General features: G+C 43.4%; 7 protein-coding genes across 7 annotated transcripts; 3 read left to right on the forward strand and 4 right to left on the reverse strand.

Annotated features, from left to right (window-relative positions):
- Positions 1-8: 8 nt before the first annotated feature.
- Positions 9-1,816, reverse strand: BYT42DRAFT_109870 (uncharacterized protein). Its single transcript, XM_051562094.1, has 9 exons — positions 1,724-1,816; positions 1,588-1,654; positions 1,486-1,531; positions 1,339-1,426; positions 901-1,264; positions 695-833; positions 372-613; positions 221-303; positions 9-134 (listed from the first exon to the last, which is right to left on the reverse strand). The coding sequence occupies exons 2-8, from the start codon at positions 1,633-1,635 to the stop codon at positions 271-273; spliced, it is 960 nt and encodes a 319-aa protein (XP_051419663.1). The 5' UTR covers positions 1,636-1,654; positions 1,724-1,816; the 3' UTR covers positions 9-134; positions 221-270.
- BYT42DRAFT_109736 (uncharacterized protein) lies at positions 1,771-2,547 on the reverse strand. The gene is made up of 4 exons (XM_051562092.1): positions 2,376-2,547; positions 2,152-2,298; positions 1,874-2,077; positions 1,771-1,817 (listed from the first exon to the last, which is right to left on the reverse strand). The coding sequence occupies exons 1-3, from the start codon at positions 2,460-2,462 to the stop codon at positions 1,985-1,987; spliced, it is 327 nt and encodes a 108-aa protein (XP_051419664.1). The 5' UTR covers positions 2,463-2,547; the 3' UTR covers positions 1,771-1,817; positions 1,874-1,984.
- A 1,406-nt stretch (positions 2,548-3,953) lies between these two features.
- Positions 3,954-5,776, forward strand: BYT42DRAFT_549116 (autophagy protein Apg6-domain-containing protein; the record flags this gene model as incomplete). Its single annotated transcript, XM_051566052.1, has 5 exons — positions 3,954-4,047; positions 4,124-4,746; positions 4,819-5,240; positions 5,310-5,384; positions 5,461-5,776. 5 exons carry the CDS (start codon positions 3,954-3,956, stop codon positions 5,774-5,776), a joined length of 1,530 nt encoding a protein of 509 aa, XP_051419665.1.
- Positions 5,777-6,125: 349 nt separating this feature from the next.
- BYT42DRAFT_617452 (EAP30/Vps36 family-domain-containing protein) lies at positions 6,126-7,285 on the forward strand (the record flags this gene model as incomplete). The annotated part of the gene is made up of 7 exons (XM_051572186.1): positions 6,126-6,179; positions 6,245-6,295; positions 6,383-6,521; positions 6,583-6,772; positions 6,833-6,974; positions 7,042-7,116; positions 7,181-7,285. The coding sequence occupies 7 exons, from the start codon at positions 6,126-6,128 to the stop codon at positions 7,283-7,285; spliced, it is 756 nt and encodes a 251-aa protein (XP_051419666.1).
- BYT42DRAFT_110003 (auxin efflux carrier) lies at positions 7,274-9,353 on the reverse strand. Its single transcript, XM_051562095.1, has 4 exons — positions 9,064-9,353; positions 8,866-9,001; positions 8,455-8,780; positions 7,274-8,380 (listed from the first exon to the last, which is right to left on the reverse strand). The coding sequence occupies exons 2-4, from the start codon at positions 8,929-8,931 to the stop codon at positions 7,417-7,419; spliced, it is 1,356 nt and encodes a 451-aa protein (XP_051419667.1). The 5' UTR covers positions 8,932-9,001; positions 9,064-9,353; the 3' UTR covers positions 7,274-7,416.
- Positions 9,354-12,526: 3,173 nt separating this feature from the next.
- Positions 12,527-13,848, forward strand: BYT42DRAFT_584415 (NUDIX hydrolase domain-like protein). Its single transcript, XM_051569871.1, has 2 exons — positions 12,527-12,889; positions 12,991-13,848. The coding sequence occupies exons 1-2, from the start codon at positions 12,683-12,685 to the stop codon at positions 13,579-13,581; spliced, it is 798 nt and encodes a 265-aa protein (XP_051419668.1). The 5' UTR covers positions 12,527-12,682; the 3' UTR covers positions 13,582-13,848.
- A 742-nt stretch (positions 13,849-14,590) lies between these two features.
- BYT42DRAFT_502829 (uncharacterized protein) lies at positions 14,591-15,085 on the reverse strand (the record flags this gene model as incomplete). The annotated part of the gene is made up of 1 exon (XM_051564857.1): positions 14,591-15,085. A coding segment is annotated over one exon (495 nt), but the record flags the coding sequence as incomplete, so codon positions are not given.
- Positions 15,086-16,320: the final 1,235 nt, after the last annotated feature.

Here is a 16,320-nt window from a genome sequence, read left to right on the forward strand (position 1 = left end):
GTGGATGTGGAGTGACGAGAGTGGTATACTCGCATCATATTTATCACACAAATAACTGTGTTGCAAGTGACAATCATGATGATCAAATGTATATAGAAGCATGTCCATTCCATTGTAGACAACGACATGTGCATCTAATAAAGACAAGAAAACAAGTTAGCCCGTCTTGTTGATGTGCAATGTTTGAGAGCGCCGTAATAAGGAAAATGCCCCTATCTACCATCATCCAATGTTACAGACAGGAGGTTGTTTGAATTGACGTGAATCGAGCTATTCAGTTGCAACTGCGCACCAGATTTCCCACTGACCTAGAACAAAACGATGATTAAGGTGTCAAGCTTTCGTGAGCCTCCCAGAGCAGGACGACTTACTTCATGGAGAGCATATTTCCAAATGTTGATTTGACCATCGACACCAACAGTGGAGAAGCGGTTGTTCTGCGCTTGTTGTAGACTACGGATGGCATGCTGATGTCCCAGCCAATTGTACTTTAGGTGCAGACGTGGTATAAACGAAGTGGAGTCGAGGAAATCAAGGAGATTAAGACCATAGCATCGTAGCTGGCCGTGAGGGTTAATGGCTAACAGAGAAAGTTCGACGGGTTTGACGATAGCTGATGATCATCAGAGAATTAGCATGCCATAAAGTCAGATCCGTTTTCTGGGGGGGGGGCGCCCCCGATTCGCTTGCTTACAAGAGGATTGGATGTGGGAATAATCGTGAAGTACATGGACAGGATTCAGGAAATAAGTGATATCGGATGCATCAATGGCTTGAGCAATCCGCAAAACGACAAATACACGAGGTACGCGTCGAGGAGAACAATTTAAATGCTGTGAAGTTTTGTAACATTGATTTTTGGTAAGTGGTCACTTTAATAGATTCTTTGTTTTTTCGTACCTGTACACCCCAGAAGATGAGCGAGCCGTCGGATTGTAATCGGAACAGTAAATCGGGCGTATCACGGACCATATTGCGCATACGATCAAGGCTGTGATCAAGTCTTTCGTGCTTTGAATGATGTTGAAAATCGCGAAAAAGTGAACTCGACAGTTCGTCGCATCCGATATAGTGAATAGGCGAGAAATCCTCCCCGTGATCAATGTGAGCTATGCTGCCGTCTTCCGAAGCCGGTTCGGCCGTGACGAGGGATTGACATGGATCGATCACGGCGCAAAGGTAGAGCTTATGCATCTGTTCCAGGTCGACGGGACTCCAGAACCGGCCGATCCCATCCCGCGCCATGGTAAATAAAGTACAGTCACTGCCAATGATGAGCCATCCATGGTCGTCCGAAATATCTCGAGTCGACAAGAGAGAAAACAAAAGAACACTTACTGGGAATTTTGCGGTAGTTTTCGCCACACGAAATGGGTGACGTGACGTGGATGGGATAGAAATACAAAATCGTAATGTATCTGGTTCGCTGATTGGGAATTCACCCGTTAGATACCGTCGAGTCAACATGACAATCACTGTGCCTACCATTTGTGGTTTTTGATCTGTACCATACAGTGACCAGGCGATCGTACTAAGGGCTCAACGTCAATGAAAATTCCATGTATGTTAATGACGCAGTTATCTTACCTGTGCTATGGTGGCAAACATGGGGGAACTGTGATCAAACTTGGCCATGATGATTTCTGCTGCCGAACTATAGGTCCCCAGTTACAGCCCTCGTTCCTCAGTTCATTCACTTGGTGTCCTTGAAAGACAAGCTCACCTTGATGACCATATTTTTTGCCATGGTATGGCCGTTGTGTCTTGAGGATTGAGTCGCCACAAAGAAATCCCGACTCCGGCGGCGACCAGTGTTCCTAAAGAAAATGGTGATCAGCTTCGGAAACAACCCGATCATCGACCCGTTATTTACCGTCAAAACTCCAATCGAGACAAGAAACTCGGTTACTGGCGTCCAGCAAATGATCGAGTGTCCATTGATGGGGATTCTGTTGGTTTATAGAATACAATAAGATTGGTATCTTCAATAAGGCCGTGTGCTGTAACGTACATCTGTATCGGTGGCTGTTTTACTATATCCGTAGATACCAATGACGGAACCATAGGCTACAGCGATCTGAAACGAATGTTAGTAGTGGTCATGGTGGTCATTGGGCGGATAAAGTTCCTGCAGGATAAAAAAAAAGGTACCTGTCCTGTGGAGCTGTTTCCTGCTACGGCAGCCACTGATTCGGCTAATGGGTTCGTGTCGTCTTTGAGGCCGGTAGGGTAGGTCAAGACTTGAATGGGTTTATTAGGATCAGCGTAAATGACGACTTTATCGCCACTTGCATAGATCTAACATTGAGGTAATATGTATGGTTGGGAGACACGACAAGAGCTAAAGCATGAAGAAGCGAGTCATGATAGTTTACGATAAGACGGTCGTCCTCCCATATAAATGTGTGAATGGCGTGAAGACTGGAATTCAGTTGACCGGGACATATCTGTTCCAAGAACATATCCTTATTTTTGGTCCGTATGCAAGGTTACAGAAAATGAATCCTGCCGCAAAGGTTTGGAGTTTGAAAAAAAGTAAGGTGAGAATCAAACGCGCTCGTGGTTCCATTTCCCAAGTCACGACCGACCGCCTTGTTCATTTTCCTTCATCTCTCTTTAAGCTTGAGCAATCGCTCATTGAATAACCTTCATTCTTCATATGATGCCAGGAATCCTCGTTGACTTGTTGCACTTTTTTTTGGAATTGTTTACTTTATCAATTTTTTCAGACAGAGACAACGGACAAGGATTCAATTGTTCCGAATACCATGGCGCTTAATCAAGCGTTCAACCAATGCAGGGCAAGATACTCACTAACCTATGCAATTGCTGCGGATGTTTATGAGGTGAATGCCTTCTTTTGCGAATCCGTTCTTCAGGATAGGGATAGTCTTGTTCAACGCATGGATCATTTTCACTCTCGATCAACCCCGAAGTTTTGCCAATGCGCGTCTTCCCTTGTGAACCTATTTGTGTTTGATGAGCAAATCTTTTCTTAAACAGCAACTCGTTTCCATCGCTCGTATTCATTCTGCGCAATATCGTATGTTACAAGCTACATGGGCATACATTCGAATGGAAATACCGGTAAAATAAGCAAACATTTATATGAATGGATGCTGGTGTTTATCGATAGATATGACCAGATAGACCATAACCTCATCGGCAAGTCCTTTGGTTTGCTCAACAAATATATTAGCAACTTTCCGGCATAATGATAATGGCCTGTCACTGATTCGTTCGGGAACTTTGATCATGCAAGCCCATAAATATGCGATCGATGAAACCTCACCGGCATGAAAGTTTTTGATGCAGCATCTGACCAATATTCAGAGAGAGACCGATACGAAGCCGCATATTTTTCTATCATCGTCGGTTCCACTTTGGTGGAGCAAGCTGGATCACTCAAGTGCGTCTCGGAAATCGTGTCAAAAAAAAAGGATAATAAATTCTCAAAAGGATGGCTGTTCGAGTTGGAATAGAAGTGAAAGCTTGGGCTACGCTGTTCAAATCCAAACATTAGAGCCCTGGCGATTCATTTTCAGAATTTATTGTAGCATGTACTGGCATCGATGCAGCACGCGTCGCCAAGAAGCAGATATACTTATAGATCCTGATTTTCCTGATCCGCACAAGTACAATATACGATAACTTTTTAGCATCGGTCTCGCACCAGATAGTGAAGCACCAACTTCATATCAATCATCGCTCGTACATTGTCAGATTCTAAAAATTCTCACCATGACATGGACTCCTTTGCAGATAAGGTGCTTTTTCACATACGATTACATCGGAAACGCCGTCTGACATGTGTGACGAATCGTGTGATATTTTTGACTTGATGGAATTTCGTGTTGTCGGACTTCCATCATTTTCCTTTTGTGTGAATGCGACCTACGTTGATTTTTATGCGACATTTGTAATTGAACAAAAACCGCACAGGTTGATCAGCCATGCAATCCATTTTATGTCAACGATGCAAAAATCCACTTCGCATCGATGATTCACTGACCGATCTTGACAGCACATCAGCGGACTTGTTGATCGGTAAGGTCATGCACTGCTTGACGGGATCCTTATTTTTACGAGAACCGCTCATGGTTTTGACTCTGGGTTCTTGTAGCTCCCCTTTTGGCTGAGGAGCATTATAAGCAGCAAGTGAAATCGTCCCTTCTGCCATCCGCCGCTCCATCCTCCAGTCAACCTGTTTCTCGCCGAATTATTGGCAACAACAAATTGCCGTTTAATGCTCCCTTGCCGGGCACCGTCGTCGGCTCTCACAGCAATCAAAGGAAACAGCGAGAAAGCTACCCTGCACCGTCAGAATCGTTTGTCGTACTGTCACGATCCCAAGTAGGCCCTGCAGCGCCCATGGCGGCGGCAGGGACGTCTTCGTCGTCCGGCAGTCCTGCCAATGGAGGCGATACAACCAACGTATCGAGAACTCCGATTAACCAAGGCTATTCTGGGGCCACGATTTCCGGTCTGGATCATCACGGGACACGTAACAACAGTCTATCGCATCGCCTAAAGGTAGCGAACCGTTTATTTGATGTCATGTCGTCCAAATCAAGCGTGGATCATCCCATGTGCCAAGAGTGCACCGATATGCTACTGGAAGCCCTCGAGAAACAACTGGATAATGTTGGTCGCGAACGCGATTGCTATATCGATTTCCTGAAAAAAATCAAAGACAGTCAAGTGAGTGAGGAGGAAGAAATATCACTGCGCAAACAAGTTGAAGAGGTAAGTAACTTTTCTGGGGATTCGATCGCAGTGATTAGGTCCTAAAATTGAGATGGTATCTTTTTTTTTTAGTTGAAACTTCAAGAAGATGAAGCGTACAAAGAATTGGCGAAAACGGAAGAGGAGCGAAAAGCACTGGCACTCGAATTGGCGCAATTGGAGAAGGAAATGGAGGCTTTGGATAAGGAGCAGGAGCACTTTTGGGATAAAACCAACGAGTATCAGATTACCTTGCAGACGTTCCAGAACGAGCGTGATTCCATCAATCTAAAGTATGATCAGGACGTCAAACAATACGAATGGTTGCAAAAGACGGTGGTTTACAACGATGCCTTTTGCATTTCTCATGACGGTCCTTTTGGCACTATCAATGGATTCCGTCTTGGCAGGCTCAGTTCTCAACCCGTGGAGTGGAGCGAAATCAACGCTGCATGGGGTCAGACCCTGTTACTCTTGTACACTGTAGCCAACAAACTGAAATTTCAGTTCAAAACGTATGCAAAAATTTGAAAAGAATCCGTGGCAAAAGTAACCTGTGACTGATACTATATCCACACCGTTAGATATCGACTTGTTCCGATGGGATCGTTTTCAAGGATAGAGAAAGTGGAAGGCGACAGCGTACTGTCCTATGAATTGTAAGCAACTAACACATAGTATTTGGGGAGCGTAAGAAGTGCTGACAGATGGCCCATTTGTTCCTTTTTCCAATAGATATGGATCAGGCGATTTTGGGCTTAATCGTATGTTTCTCAATCGACGCTTTGACCATGCCATGGTTGCCATGCTGAATTGTTTGAAGCAACTGACGGATTTTGCGGAAGAGCGGGATCGAAGTTTGCATCTGCCTTATCGTATCAAGAAGGACAAAATTGGCGAGTTATCGATCCGACTGCAGTTCAATCAAGACGAATTGTGGACTAAAGCGCTGAAATACATGCTCACCAACATGAAATGGATCCTGGTCTTCGCCAGTCGAGCCAACACCGCCGTCGAACCCACTAACCATGACATACCCCCTTCACCCTAAGATTTTGCCACCTCTCGTGTGAGCCGAATACTCGCTTTTGAATTTAGAAACGTTTCGCTTTGCTCTCCTCTTGTACATACCACTCATCCCAGAACCCAATAAATTCGCCAGATTCCCCTTTTTTAATATACATGAACAAAACGAATAACATCCCCTACTCGCTGTTAATTATATTTTTTCTTTCAAGATGACAACACCTATAGAAGGAATTTGACGACTACATATTAAGCACCCCAAAAAAACTTATTATGTTATTTGCATGTCCAAGCTGCCCAAATTGAGAAAATTGTCGCTTTCCAAGAAAGTCCGACAATTACACGCCGTTTCTTTTTGCTCTATTTCAATCCTTATGCGGCGACGACCTGTAGGCTTGGCGCATGCACAACACAGAGAACGTCTTGATGTAAGCTATTTTATCTGCCCATGTCCATGCACGATCCATCTACTGATGGAGCTTTATTTTATTAGCGAGACTTTCAGCAGGTGGGCGATTCCATAGCCGCCCGTGAACTGGAACAGGTAACAACCACATGAATGGGGAATAGTGCACGCGCCCCGCCCTTTTTTTTTTTTTGCTCAACGTACGCTTCCTCTCGAATACGCCAGCTTCAACAACAACTCGAGGTATTCAAGAACAACCTTGAAGAGTTTGCGTGGAAACACCGCAAAGATATCCGCAAAGATGCCACATTCCGAGCCCACTTTCAACGCATGTGTGCCAACATTGGCGTCGATCCTCTCGCATGTAAGCTTGTGCTTGTGGCCCATGGTTCCGCTGACTCGTATTAAACTGCTTTGGAAAATAGCAAATAAAGGATTTTGGGCCGATTTATTGGGGGTGGGCGATTTTTACTACGAACTTGGTATTCAGATTATTGAAGGTTGCATGGCCAGTCGGTCCAGGGATGGCGGATTAACTGAGTTGGGGGACCTGAAACGACGGGTGGAACGAATGCGTGGAGGAGCCAAATCTGGAAAGCATACAGAGATAACCGAGTAAGTATTCTGGTATCGTAAGTTTGGCAGAAACTTTGAACGTTAAAGCAGCCCATCCAGAGACGATATCATTCGAGCTATCAAAACGTTGAAACCTTTATCAGGCGGATTTGAGGTTATCAGCATTGGCAGTCGGAAAATGGTACGATCAGTACCAAAGGAACTGGATAAAGATCAATCCTCCCTTTTACTGCTAGCTCAGGTTAGAGTCCACTCATCCAGCTCACATTCAACCACGAGTTTTCTAAAGTCGCGTGCTCTTTGTATAGAATAAGGGCTATGTTATGTTAAGTATGGTCCAGCAAGAATTAGGCTGGGAACAAATTCGCACAAACAATGCACTGGTAATTGGATCATGACTCTCCCCTACATTAGTGTGAAACCACTTATCAAGTCCTCGTTTTTTAGGAACATCTTTTACAGGATGGATTAGCATGGGTCGATACGCAAGGTGACGAAAATTTATATTGGATATCCAGTTACTTTCATCTGGAAATAAAACCGACAGAGTGATCATCAAAGACAAAAGGAAATATATACAGGAAATGGGACAGTGTAGACCATACAGGATGAAGGAATGGGAGAAAAATGAGAAAAAGAACAAACAGTGGAGACAACAAAACTAAGAATATGTGGAACGATATTTAATCGATACTGTCGACGATGCGCAAGGCGAGGAATACAATGGTGGTGCAAACCGGTACGCACACGACTCCGTAGCTCCAGGATAAGACGTGGAGCATTTCCTCTTCGAACATGCCGCTGACTTGGGTGATTTGCGACAGATTGATAGCGGTAGGTGTGCAGCCGACGATGATCATGGTCACGATGAATAGAGGATCTTCAGCCAACGACGACCATTGTCGACCGTAATACGCAAATGCCGTAACGATGGGGATAACAAACAACGGAGCGACGATCATGCGTATCAAGATGGCCGAGAACACCGGCTTTTTCATCGATGGCGGGAACGGATGGTCACCTTGTTGGATGCAGGTAACCTGGGCACCGAGACAAACCAGGATGATGGGTACCGCGGCTTTGCCACACGATTCAATGGCTTTGGTCACCGAAGGGTAGAGGAAGGATTCAGACGCATACATGAGATGTTTGAGTGGCGGAATCAAGCCCACCACAAGAGCGAGAGACGCAGCATACATGGGCGGAGACATGTAACTGTTGATATATACTAAAATGGTGACCACCGTTTGATAACCTGGCATTTTCGAGAGAAAGTGACGGCGCGGTTGTTCTGGTTCATCATGCGGTAACGTTGGAAAGGAAGAAAGTAGGCTGCTGGTTTCATTGGTCGGCCCGTTGTTGTTCTTATGGTGCTTGGTCGGTTTTCCCGAACTTTCGTTGGAAGAAGTCTCCGTCAATGTGGAATTAGATCCGTGCGTGGCAATGCCTTGCTCAAGATCGCTGGATGACGATCCCGACGGTTTTCTTGTCATGCTGCCGTAATCACCATGGGACGAATTGTCCTCATTCGAGTATTCGGCCACGACATCGTCCCGTTGCCCTTCGGGTGGTTGAAGCAGATTATACCCATAGGACCAGCGAATCAGGTTGCAGAACATGGCAAAGAACAGGACATACGAGATCCCTCTATTAACAAATAACCCAGGGTCTGTCAGCCACTGACGATTTTTTCAGTCAACAACCAGATAATAAGACTTTACCTTGCTGCTACGGCTTCCTGCGTATCATCCGCATCCCAGTACAAGATTTTGCCTGCTTCCGAGACGGCCAAACTGGAGATAACAGCAATGGGTAATGAATTGGTATTGCAGAACATAACACATGCCAAGACAAAAGGACGATAGCCGGGTTCGATGCGTAACAGCCGAGTGCCAATTTGACTGAGGATCCATGATAATGACTGAAAAACGACAAAGAAGAATGGGATTGGCCAATAACCAATCAATTTTTCCATGGAGATAACCGAGGCAATATTGGAAAATAAAAGACATGGAGTAAAAAACACCATATTGATACGTGAAAGCCACTATAGGTTCAATGGATGATATTGTTAAGTGACATTGGACGTACAAAGATGGGAGTTGAAGAGACCCTAGAGATTCTGGACATACCTTTTGATTGCTCATATCAAAGTATCCGTATCGTGTTAAGATGAAACCACAAAAGACTATCACCATGACTTGAAGGATAGCCTATGCATTATCATCATTTTATGAGCTCGTGGTTCACTATGCCCTTTTCTTTTTCCTTTTCCAACGGTTTATTATATTTCCCGATGCGCTTTGCACTCAATTGATTCGATAACACACCTCCACAGCAGCCGTAATCAGATTGATGACAGACGACGACATGGTGACGAGAGATAAAAGAGAATAAAGGATAGTTTAAAAGCAAAAGAAAGCAACAAGAAAAAAAAAGCGAGCAGAATGTAAAAAAGAATCCGAATTGCGCTGAAGTTTATGCGAAGCGATAAATTCACAAAAAATGATGCAATTGTTGGCAGTCTGACGACCAAAAAACAAAAAAAAATTAGAAGTCCACCGTGATGTTTTATCCCAAAAAGAAGAAGCTCTAAAAAAGAAGCAGCTCTAAAAAAAAGAGCCTCATTTTCTGGTTAAATATTATTTTTGATGATTGCTATCTGGATGATTTCATGCAAAACCAGTGGAGGCGCCTCCCCCGTTTGCCTTTGCCTTATGATAGATGACGGAATGGAGGCTTCATCCAATGAAAGGCCGTCAATGCACCGATGAGGCCATCGCCAGAAATTGAACCTGCATTTCATCCCCATTCGGTGTAACCATGACACCAAGGAAAAAAATGGTCTCCCCACGATCGGATCGTTCGGAGATCCGAATCCATGACGGTGGATTGACCGTATGCGAAGCGGAATTTGGTTACCATGGCATGGATGGAAACATGGCTCGTGTGTTCTGTTGAGAGAAAATCCACAAAAAAAAATACTCTTTCTTTTACCGTTCGAGGTGCCTTGGTCAGCGTGCACCTGTCACTGTTTATCACATTGCAATAGATCACATGAGCTCTTTATTTCATCTTTGATCAGGTTGATCAGGATGATCAGGTTCCACTATTTTTATTTCTATTTTGCTTTGGTGTCATCCTAGACCCAAAAGTCACCAAAACACATGAAATCGTTGTTGAAGCAACAAGATGGTGCTAGAGTTGGCCCCGAGTGCCAAGTTGCCATGGTAAAACCGTATTGTTTGGCAAATTCTCTATAAATATACTCTCTCGCGAGGTGCCAAAGTGCCAACATGCCAAGGTGCCAACATGCTATAGTGAAACCTGTATTTATTTTTTTCAACTACTCATTTTTCTCTTTTGATCTGTGTGTAAAATCCGGCTTACTGGTTTATTTTTTTTTGGAGAGGACCGCTGTTTCCGGTGAAATAGCCGTGATTTCTACTGGAAACCAGAGACATGAAGGTGTTGGATCCACCAAAAGGAAAGAAAGATAGAAAGAAAGCCCCATCGATTACAAGGCATCAACCATAAGCACTGCTTCCAACAAGTAATGTCACATTCAATTAAAATCAATGTCACAGGTCAATTAAATGAAGTCACTTGTTAGGCTTAGGCAAGATTAATGTCAGAGGCCAGCAAAATCATTTTCATTTTTTGGTAATAAAAGTCATCCTCTTTGCTTGGAACGTGATCCTTGGACACCCAAAACATATCAATAGGGAGTGTGTATTTCTTTCTTGTAGTATTTTTTCTTATTTCAATACTGTACAATTTAACCATGAATACAATATTTCTGTATGACAGCTAGCTTCTCGCTTCGCTTCGACTGATTGAGCCCCTACGCTTCGCTTCGGATTATTCAACAGAGTTCGCGTCGCCGAGGTGGGGGTAAAACCTCCCTGCACCGCCTCCTGGCAGATTCAGATCCGACGAACTTCATTCCATTTAAAATTCTGGCTTCTGCATAAAGTCCTATTGTTAGGTTGCTAGTTAATCTTTTGCAGACATATTGGATTCAAAGTAAATATATTAAGGTTTATTGGAGAATTTCCCTGTATACAACGCTTTGTGTCATCGGTTGAGTTCTGACTGCTCATTTTGCTCAGTCGTGACGAAGAGATTCCGATAATCGGTGATTCGTGAGAAGGCAACACACTGTTGCCCCATGGGAAAACACTGGATTTGACACATATATACCAACACGGTTCATGGTTTGCCCTTGCGACTTGTTAAATGTCATGCAAAACGCTGATCGAACCTCAGACCTGCTTGCGTGATATCTCATATGGCAAACGGGGAGTGCGTGTCGATGCGATTAACTTCACCCGCGGGATCAGCTCACGGTTACCTATACGCGTACCACTTGCAATTTCTGCTTCGATAGTGTCCATGCAACAATGGGCAAATGAGCTTCGTCCCGTTGCATAGCCCTTCTTCTGGGTTTAGATTGCGTAGTCAGCGACTGCTTTCTTTTTAAGCGTAGGCGGTGGGTCGGGAAACCTAGAAAAGATACAATAAGCCACGAAGACTCATATTATCCAAACAGCAGTTGCAGCGTACGAACCTGAAATTGACAGAGAATTAAGAAAATCGGTGGAGACTTCATTCTGGTGATTTCGCCGTACACTGCGTCTGCGCTCAGATACTCGTGATAATCCCTGGGGATTTGTCCGTGGCAATGTCATTAATCCGATCGACAATATGATTTTTCGGAGGGAGGATGGCATGATTTGCAAAATAGCTTGCATCGACTTCCGTAAGGATGTCCAGATTAGGATAAATGGCGTTGATCATATTCTCCATGTTTGATCCATGTAAGCATCGGTTTGTATCAAGAAAAATATACTCCGAATTGGGGCTCACTACAGCTCATGTTGGAAGAGGTAGTGTAAATAAACATCAAGTGCTTTTCAGGTCGAATGTATATTACCTGGGGCGATCTGGCTGTTGCCGATGTCTAGCAGTTCTTGCTCAAATTGACGCTGTCGTTCGGCTTGCTCAGGGTTGCTGTCTGGTAGTCTCTGCAGTCGCAAGTTGATTGTCAACTGAAACGATTGGATAGAGCTCCAGAGAGATGACCGGCTTAAACTTGCGTTTACACAATCACTTCTTGAGCCCCATTTCACCACAGGAAAGGACTTGTCGGAAAATCATCTCTGAGGGGTGACAAAGGACGTGATTTCCAAGCAAAAAGGGAATGTCTTTGGGTAAACAATAACATCATTGAACTCTGACATTATTTTTGATGGATGTGACATTTTACTTGGTTGGAAGCAGCTGTATCTTTCTAGCTATGTTTAAAAAAAGAAAGAATAAGGAGCCTTTCCATTGAACCGCATGCGTTATCTAACGAAAATGACTTTGTCCAACTTTCGTGATTCCGGAACTGTATGAATTTGGCTGCGCCAGGGAATGCTCACATTTTTTTTTCTCTGGACCGGAAGATCAATTTATCTTATCTCCCCAATTGCAAGTGAAACAGGGATCGTCGTTATGGTGCGATTGGACGCCTAAAAAAGGCCAAAGGTTGGCGAAGAAATTTCTGCAGGACTTTTTGGAGCGGAGCGTGAACTGAAATCACAGAAATAGAAACATTTCCAGTGAAGCATCAACTTGTAGATCTTTTTGCAAACATTCTTTCTTTTTATTCATCATTTGTAATGCGCCATGGCTGAAAACAGTAGTTTGTGGATTGGGGAAGTTCTTGGCTTTTCCCAATTCGGGGAATTAAAAAAAAACGTGTACCACCCACCCAAACCGAAATAACCAAAAAGAAAAAAAAAGTGAATCCGGGCTCAGCGCAACATCGTATATAAATTAAGTTCAACGACCATGAGGATCGACCTCTGATTTATTTATCACATCTTCTTTTTTCTTTCCCTTGCATTCTTCATTTTCTCTTCTTTCATCATCTTACATTCTTGTTATACGTCGATTCACAAGATGTCTGTTCGAGAACTTACTCCTCCTCCCGATGTTGCCTTGGCTCACACTGAAATTGAGTACACAAAAAAGGCCCGTCACGGTCACGGCCAAGATGTCTTGGACGAAAATAACGTGCGTCAAGTCGCCGGTTGTCTGCCCATCGATACCGTGAACCGACGTTTCATGTTGATCTCTTCCAGCAAAGTCAAAGGCAAATGGGTCCTGGTACGTTATTTTCCAAAGCTTATTGCAAGGCAATAAGAGTTCTTAGCGGTGCATTTGACATTGACTGATAAATGGGTTATCTTAATTTTTGTGTTATGTAGCCCAAAGGAGGCTGGGAATCCAATGAATCACAAGCCCATGCTGCCTTGCGTGAAACTTGGGAAGAAGCTGGCTTGAAAGGTCGAATTACAAGACAACTTGGTGTGTTTGCTGAGAAAACGAAATACGGTGTCAAGGCCCACCATTGGATCTTTGAAATGGAAATCAAGGAAGTCGCTAAAAAGTTCCCCGAAAAGAAGAAGCGGGAACGACGATGGTTTACCTACGAAGAAGCCTTGGTGGTCGTAAGGGCGCCTTTTCTCTTGGAAGCCATTCGCATGTCCAGTCTAAATCCTGAAAATACTGTGCCACAACAGCAGCAGTCATCTGCACAGGGCGCATCACAGTCGCAGCAATACCTGTCACCGTATCCACAACAACAGCAACCTTCTCCTTCTCCCGACCAGAAATGGGGCACAACCCCTGAACCCATCGTGCTGCAACGTAGTTATCCTCCTAGCCCACAAGGTTCACTGAGTGATCAGGGTAACAAGCAGCCTTCGCCCTCGCCACAATCACAAAGTAGTCGTGATGATGCATCCTCCACCAGCAAACGAAGATCATTTTTGAAATCTATCTTCTCCCGTAACTAAAAATTTGCCATTATCTACTCTCTCATGTATACATTCATTATAGTTGCCCCCTCGGCATCATGCTGACAGACTCAAAAAACAAAACCGTACAAATTCACGATGGTTACACCTGTCTAGACTAGTCAGCATATCCAAACTAGCTAAATATGTCATGTTATTTTTCCTTTCCATTTATTTTGCTATGATTTATCTTTGGGTTGCAGAACCCATGTTTCAATACATCTGATCTTTTTTTTTTTCGTAATCATGGACTTTTTAGAATGTGTAATCAGTTGATAGTGTAATAATGAAGCATCGTGATTCCTTGACTTTCTTTTTCTTACGAGTGTTAATTTGCTTCGATGCGTCTGATCACTCGGTGAAAGGGATCGGCCCTGTCTGACGCATTTTTTGGATCACCGAATTCTATGGAAAGAGCGGTAATTCCATGTCACCTTCTATATATGGTAAGCCGGGTTGCGCAGAAACCATTGAACCCGAAAGCGCTTTTCGCCTGCGCCATCTTAGGAAGCACGAAAAACTACATAGTTGACCTGTGAAAAAAAAAGTGCAAAAATATCTTCATTACAGTGCAACGGAAGAAAGGGATAAGAAAATCAAGCATAAACCATCTAAAGTTATCGGGCTGGCTCTTGATTTCAGATATTTTTACAAGGTGGCATATGATAGGATAGTATCGTTCATGGTCATGCTTATAAATACACATGTTATGTATCACATTCGCTTCACAAACGATTATCAGCCAATGAACCTTTTTTTTTTGGAAGAAGGGATCTGCACCCTACTGAAACCAGCCAAACAAAATTCACATGTTCGAAACAAAATGTCGCTATTCCGAAATTTAAAGTCTCATGCCAAGAATTCTCGGGACAGTCCGTGTGTCACAATCACAAAGAAAAATATTGTGAACAGCACACTGCGTGAAGCAGAAAGAAGAAGGGGATGGGCACATTTTTCTTTCGCGATTATTTGTTCAGAAAATGTGCTCACAAAGCACTTTATTTATTGCCTAATGTAAAGGGGACTCGGTGAGATAGACAATGAAATAAAAGGGTAGAGTACAGAGGGAAGGATTAAGGGTGTTTCTGCTTCGCCCGATATAGGCGTTTTTCATAACTTCGTAGTTTGTGTACTGTAGAACAATACCACGACTTCGTCCTTCCTTCCAGCAGTCAAACCAGTTCATTCGACGGCTATCCAATGATTTTTTTAACTCATCTACGAATCGTATGAGCTGGTCTTTGCGTTCTTGCGATGCTGTGACATCGTCATGGGTCGCGTTGTGAGTATCGTTAGTGAAATTAAAGTCTGGCCCTTTGGGTTCGTACATGGGGGTGACTGCATCATTCTTGTTCGTTGCCTCATAAAATTTCCGTTTCATTTTGATACAGTAGGCTTCACCATCCTCAGAATATGTGGTTGCACGTTTCGGATTTGATGAGATGTGCTTAGTGATTTTTCTGTACTGCTGTCCCATCTCGTTCAATACAGGGACGACTGGTTCAGGCTATCGCTGCAACAAAGGGAACTGAATCATTATCAGAGATGGTATGCCACAGATCACCGTCATAAAACGTCGAAATTCTTCCAGACTAACTGACATCACGCAGTCTCCACTGGTTGATCAGCTGTTCAAACCAGGTCTTCTGAAAAGTTATCAGAGATTCGCCACACGGGGACTGTAGAAAATTCCGCTTGCGGGACTGGCCTCCCTGCGAACAAACAAGTGTTGTACGGCTGACATTGGTGGAAAGGGTGGGGAACTGGGAAAAAGAACGAAATGGACGACATTTTGCTAAAACTTTCGGCGAATCTTCGCGCATGCTGATTGGCTGGAGAGGACTAAAAGATGCAGTTGACCTCCCAAAAAAAAAGTCTTTGTGTCAAACAACTGTCCTAAAATAGGAGCGCTTCCTGCACTGATATACAACAATGACAGCTTCATCAACTAAAAATAAGAAGAACTGGTCATGTCATGAATTTAAAGACAAATGCGTTTCATGATTGGGGTTTGTATTGTAAAAAGTTCACTTGACCTATTGCAGCTAGACAAGACAACTTGTCAGGATGAGCCCGGTTTTTCCCCTATGGGATCTTTTATAGGAACCAGGGGTATAAGTGCGTCTTTTCGTGAAATGTCTAGGGCTGGTGAAATCATATTCTTTATAGACAAGCTAAATTCAATCCAGAATTACCTCGCCCAATTTAGCCGGGGTCGTTGGTCCTTACAATAAAGAACTCCCTCGTCTAAAACCAGTTTCTCTTGCCTTTATTTCCTTCAATGAAAAAAACAATGAGCATCATTGACGACGGTAAATACAGAAAATACAGTTTGATTTTTACTTTTATTTTTGAAAATACAGAATAAGTTTAGCAAGAAACGTCCAGAGTACCCTGAGTGTCCCGATCTACTTGTTAGATAACTTATTTTGCACCCAACCCATCCTATCTTTACCAGTTTCACAGATAAACCAAATTTTTAGATGATGCGAGCCTTAGTAACTCCGGACATCGACAAATTAGGCCGTCAGCTATTTCTTGCGTCAATTGACAATCATATTTAAAAGAAATCTACGACAATATGTTTAATCATGAGTATACAGCATTAATCGTGAGAAAATAAAATACTTATCGGAGAGATAACTGACCCTTCATTGTCGTTGCTTTACGCTCAGGACAAATAAAGGACCTCAAATAAATGTAAATAATAAATGACACAGCCACCGCTTGGTTAAAAAA

This window comes from Radiomyces spectabilis, assembly GCF_025331425.1.
Source record: "Radiomyces spectabilis strain NRRL 2753 chromosome Unknown BYT42scaffold_13, whole genome shotgun sequence".
Classification (NCBI taxonomy): Eukaryota; Fungi; Mucoromycota; class Mucoromycetes; order Mucorales; family Radiomycetaceae; genus Radiomyces; species Radiomyces spectabilis.

What these genes read in the sequence shown, in the direction of transcription:
- BYT42DRAFT_584415 (XM_051569871.1), top strand. Translation starts at nt 12,683, where the DNA reads ATGTCTGTTCGAGAACTTACTCCTCCTCCCGATGTTGCCTTGGCTCAC. An exon ending in TCAAAGGCAAATGGGTCCTG is followed by an intron (nt 12,890 to 12,990) that starts GTACGTTATTTT and finishes TGTGTTATGTAG; the next exon opens with CCCAAAGGAGGCTGGGAATC.
- BYT42DRAFT_109736 (XM_051562092.1), bottom strand. Translation starts at nt 2,462, where the DNA reads ATGTTCTTGGAACAGATATGTCCCGGTCAACTGAATTCCAGTCTTCAC. An exon ending in GGGAGGACGACCGTCTTATC is followed by an intron (nt 2,299 to 2,375) that starts GTAAACTATCAT and finishes CCTCAATGTTAG; the next exon opens with ATCTATGCAAGTGGCGATAA. An exon ending in GAAACAGCTCCACAGGACAG is followed by an intron (nt 2,078 to 2,151) that starts GTACCTTTTTTT and finishes CATTCGTTTCAG; the next exon opens with ATCGCTGTAGCCTATGGTTC.
- BYT42DRAFT_110003 (XM_051562095.1), bottom strand. Translation starts at nt 8,931, where the DNA reads ATGGTGATAGTCTTTTGTGGTTTCATCTTAACACGATACGGATACTTT. An exon ending in TTGATATGAGCAATCAAAAG is followed by an intron (nt 8,781 to 8,865) that starts GTATGTCCAGAA and finishes TTGAACCTATAG; the next exon opens with TGGCTTTCACGTATCAATAT. An exon ending in CAGGAAGCCGTAGCAGCAAG is followed by an intron (nt 8,381 to 8,454) that starts GTAAAGTCTTAT and finishes ATTTGTTAATAG; the next exon opens with AGGGATCTCGTATGTCCTGT.
- BYT42DRAFT_109870 (XM_051562094.1), bottom strand. Translation starts at nt 1,635, where the DNA reads ATGGCCAAGTTTGATCACAGTTCCCCCATGTTTGCCACCATAGCACAG. An exon ending in CAGATCAAAAACCACAAATG is followed by an intron (nt 1,427 to 1,485) that starts GTAGGCACAGTG and finishes ATTCCCAATCAG; the next exon opens with CGAACCAGATACATTACGAT. An exon ending in GGAAATATGCTCTCCATGAA is followed by an intron (nt 304 to 371) that starts GTAAGTCGTCCT and finishes GTTCTAGGTCAG; the next exon opens with TGGGAAATCTGGTGCGCAGT.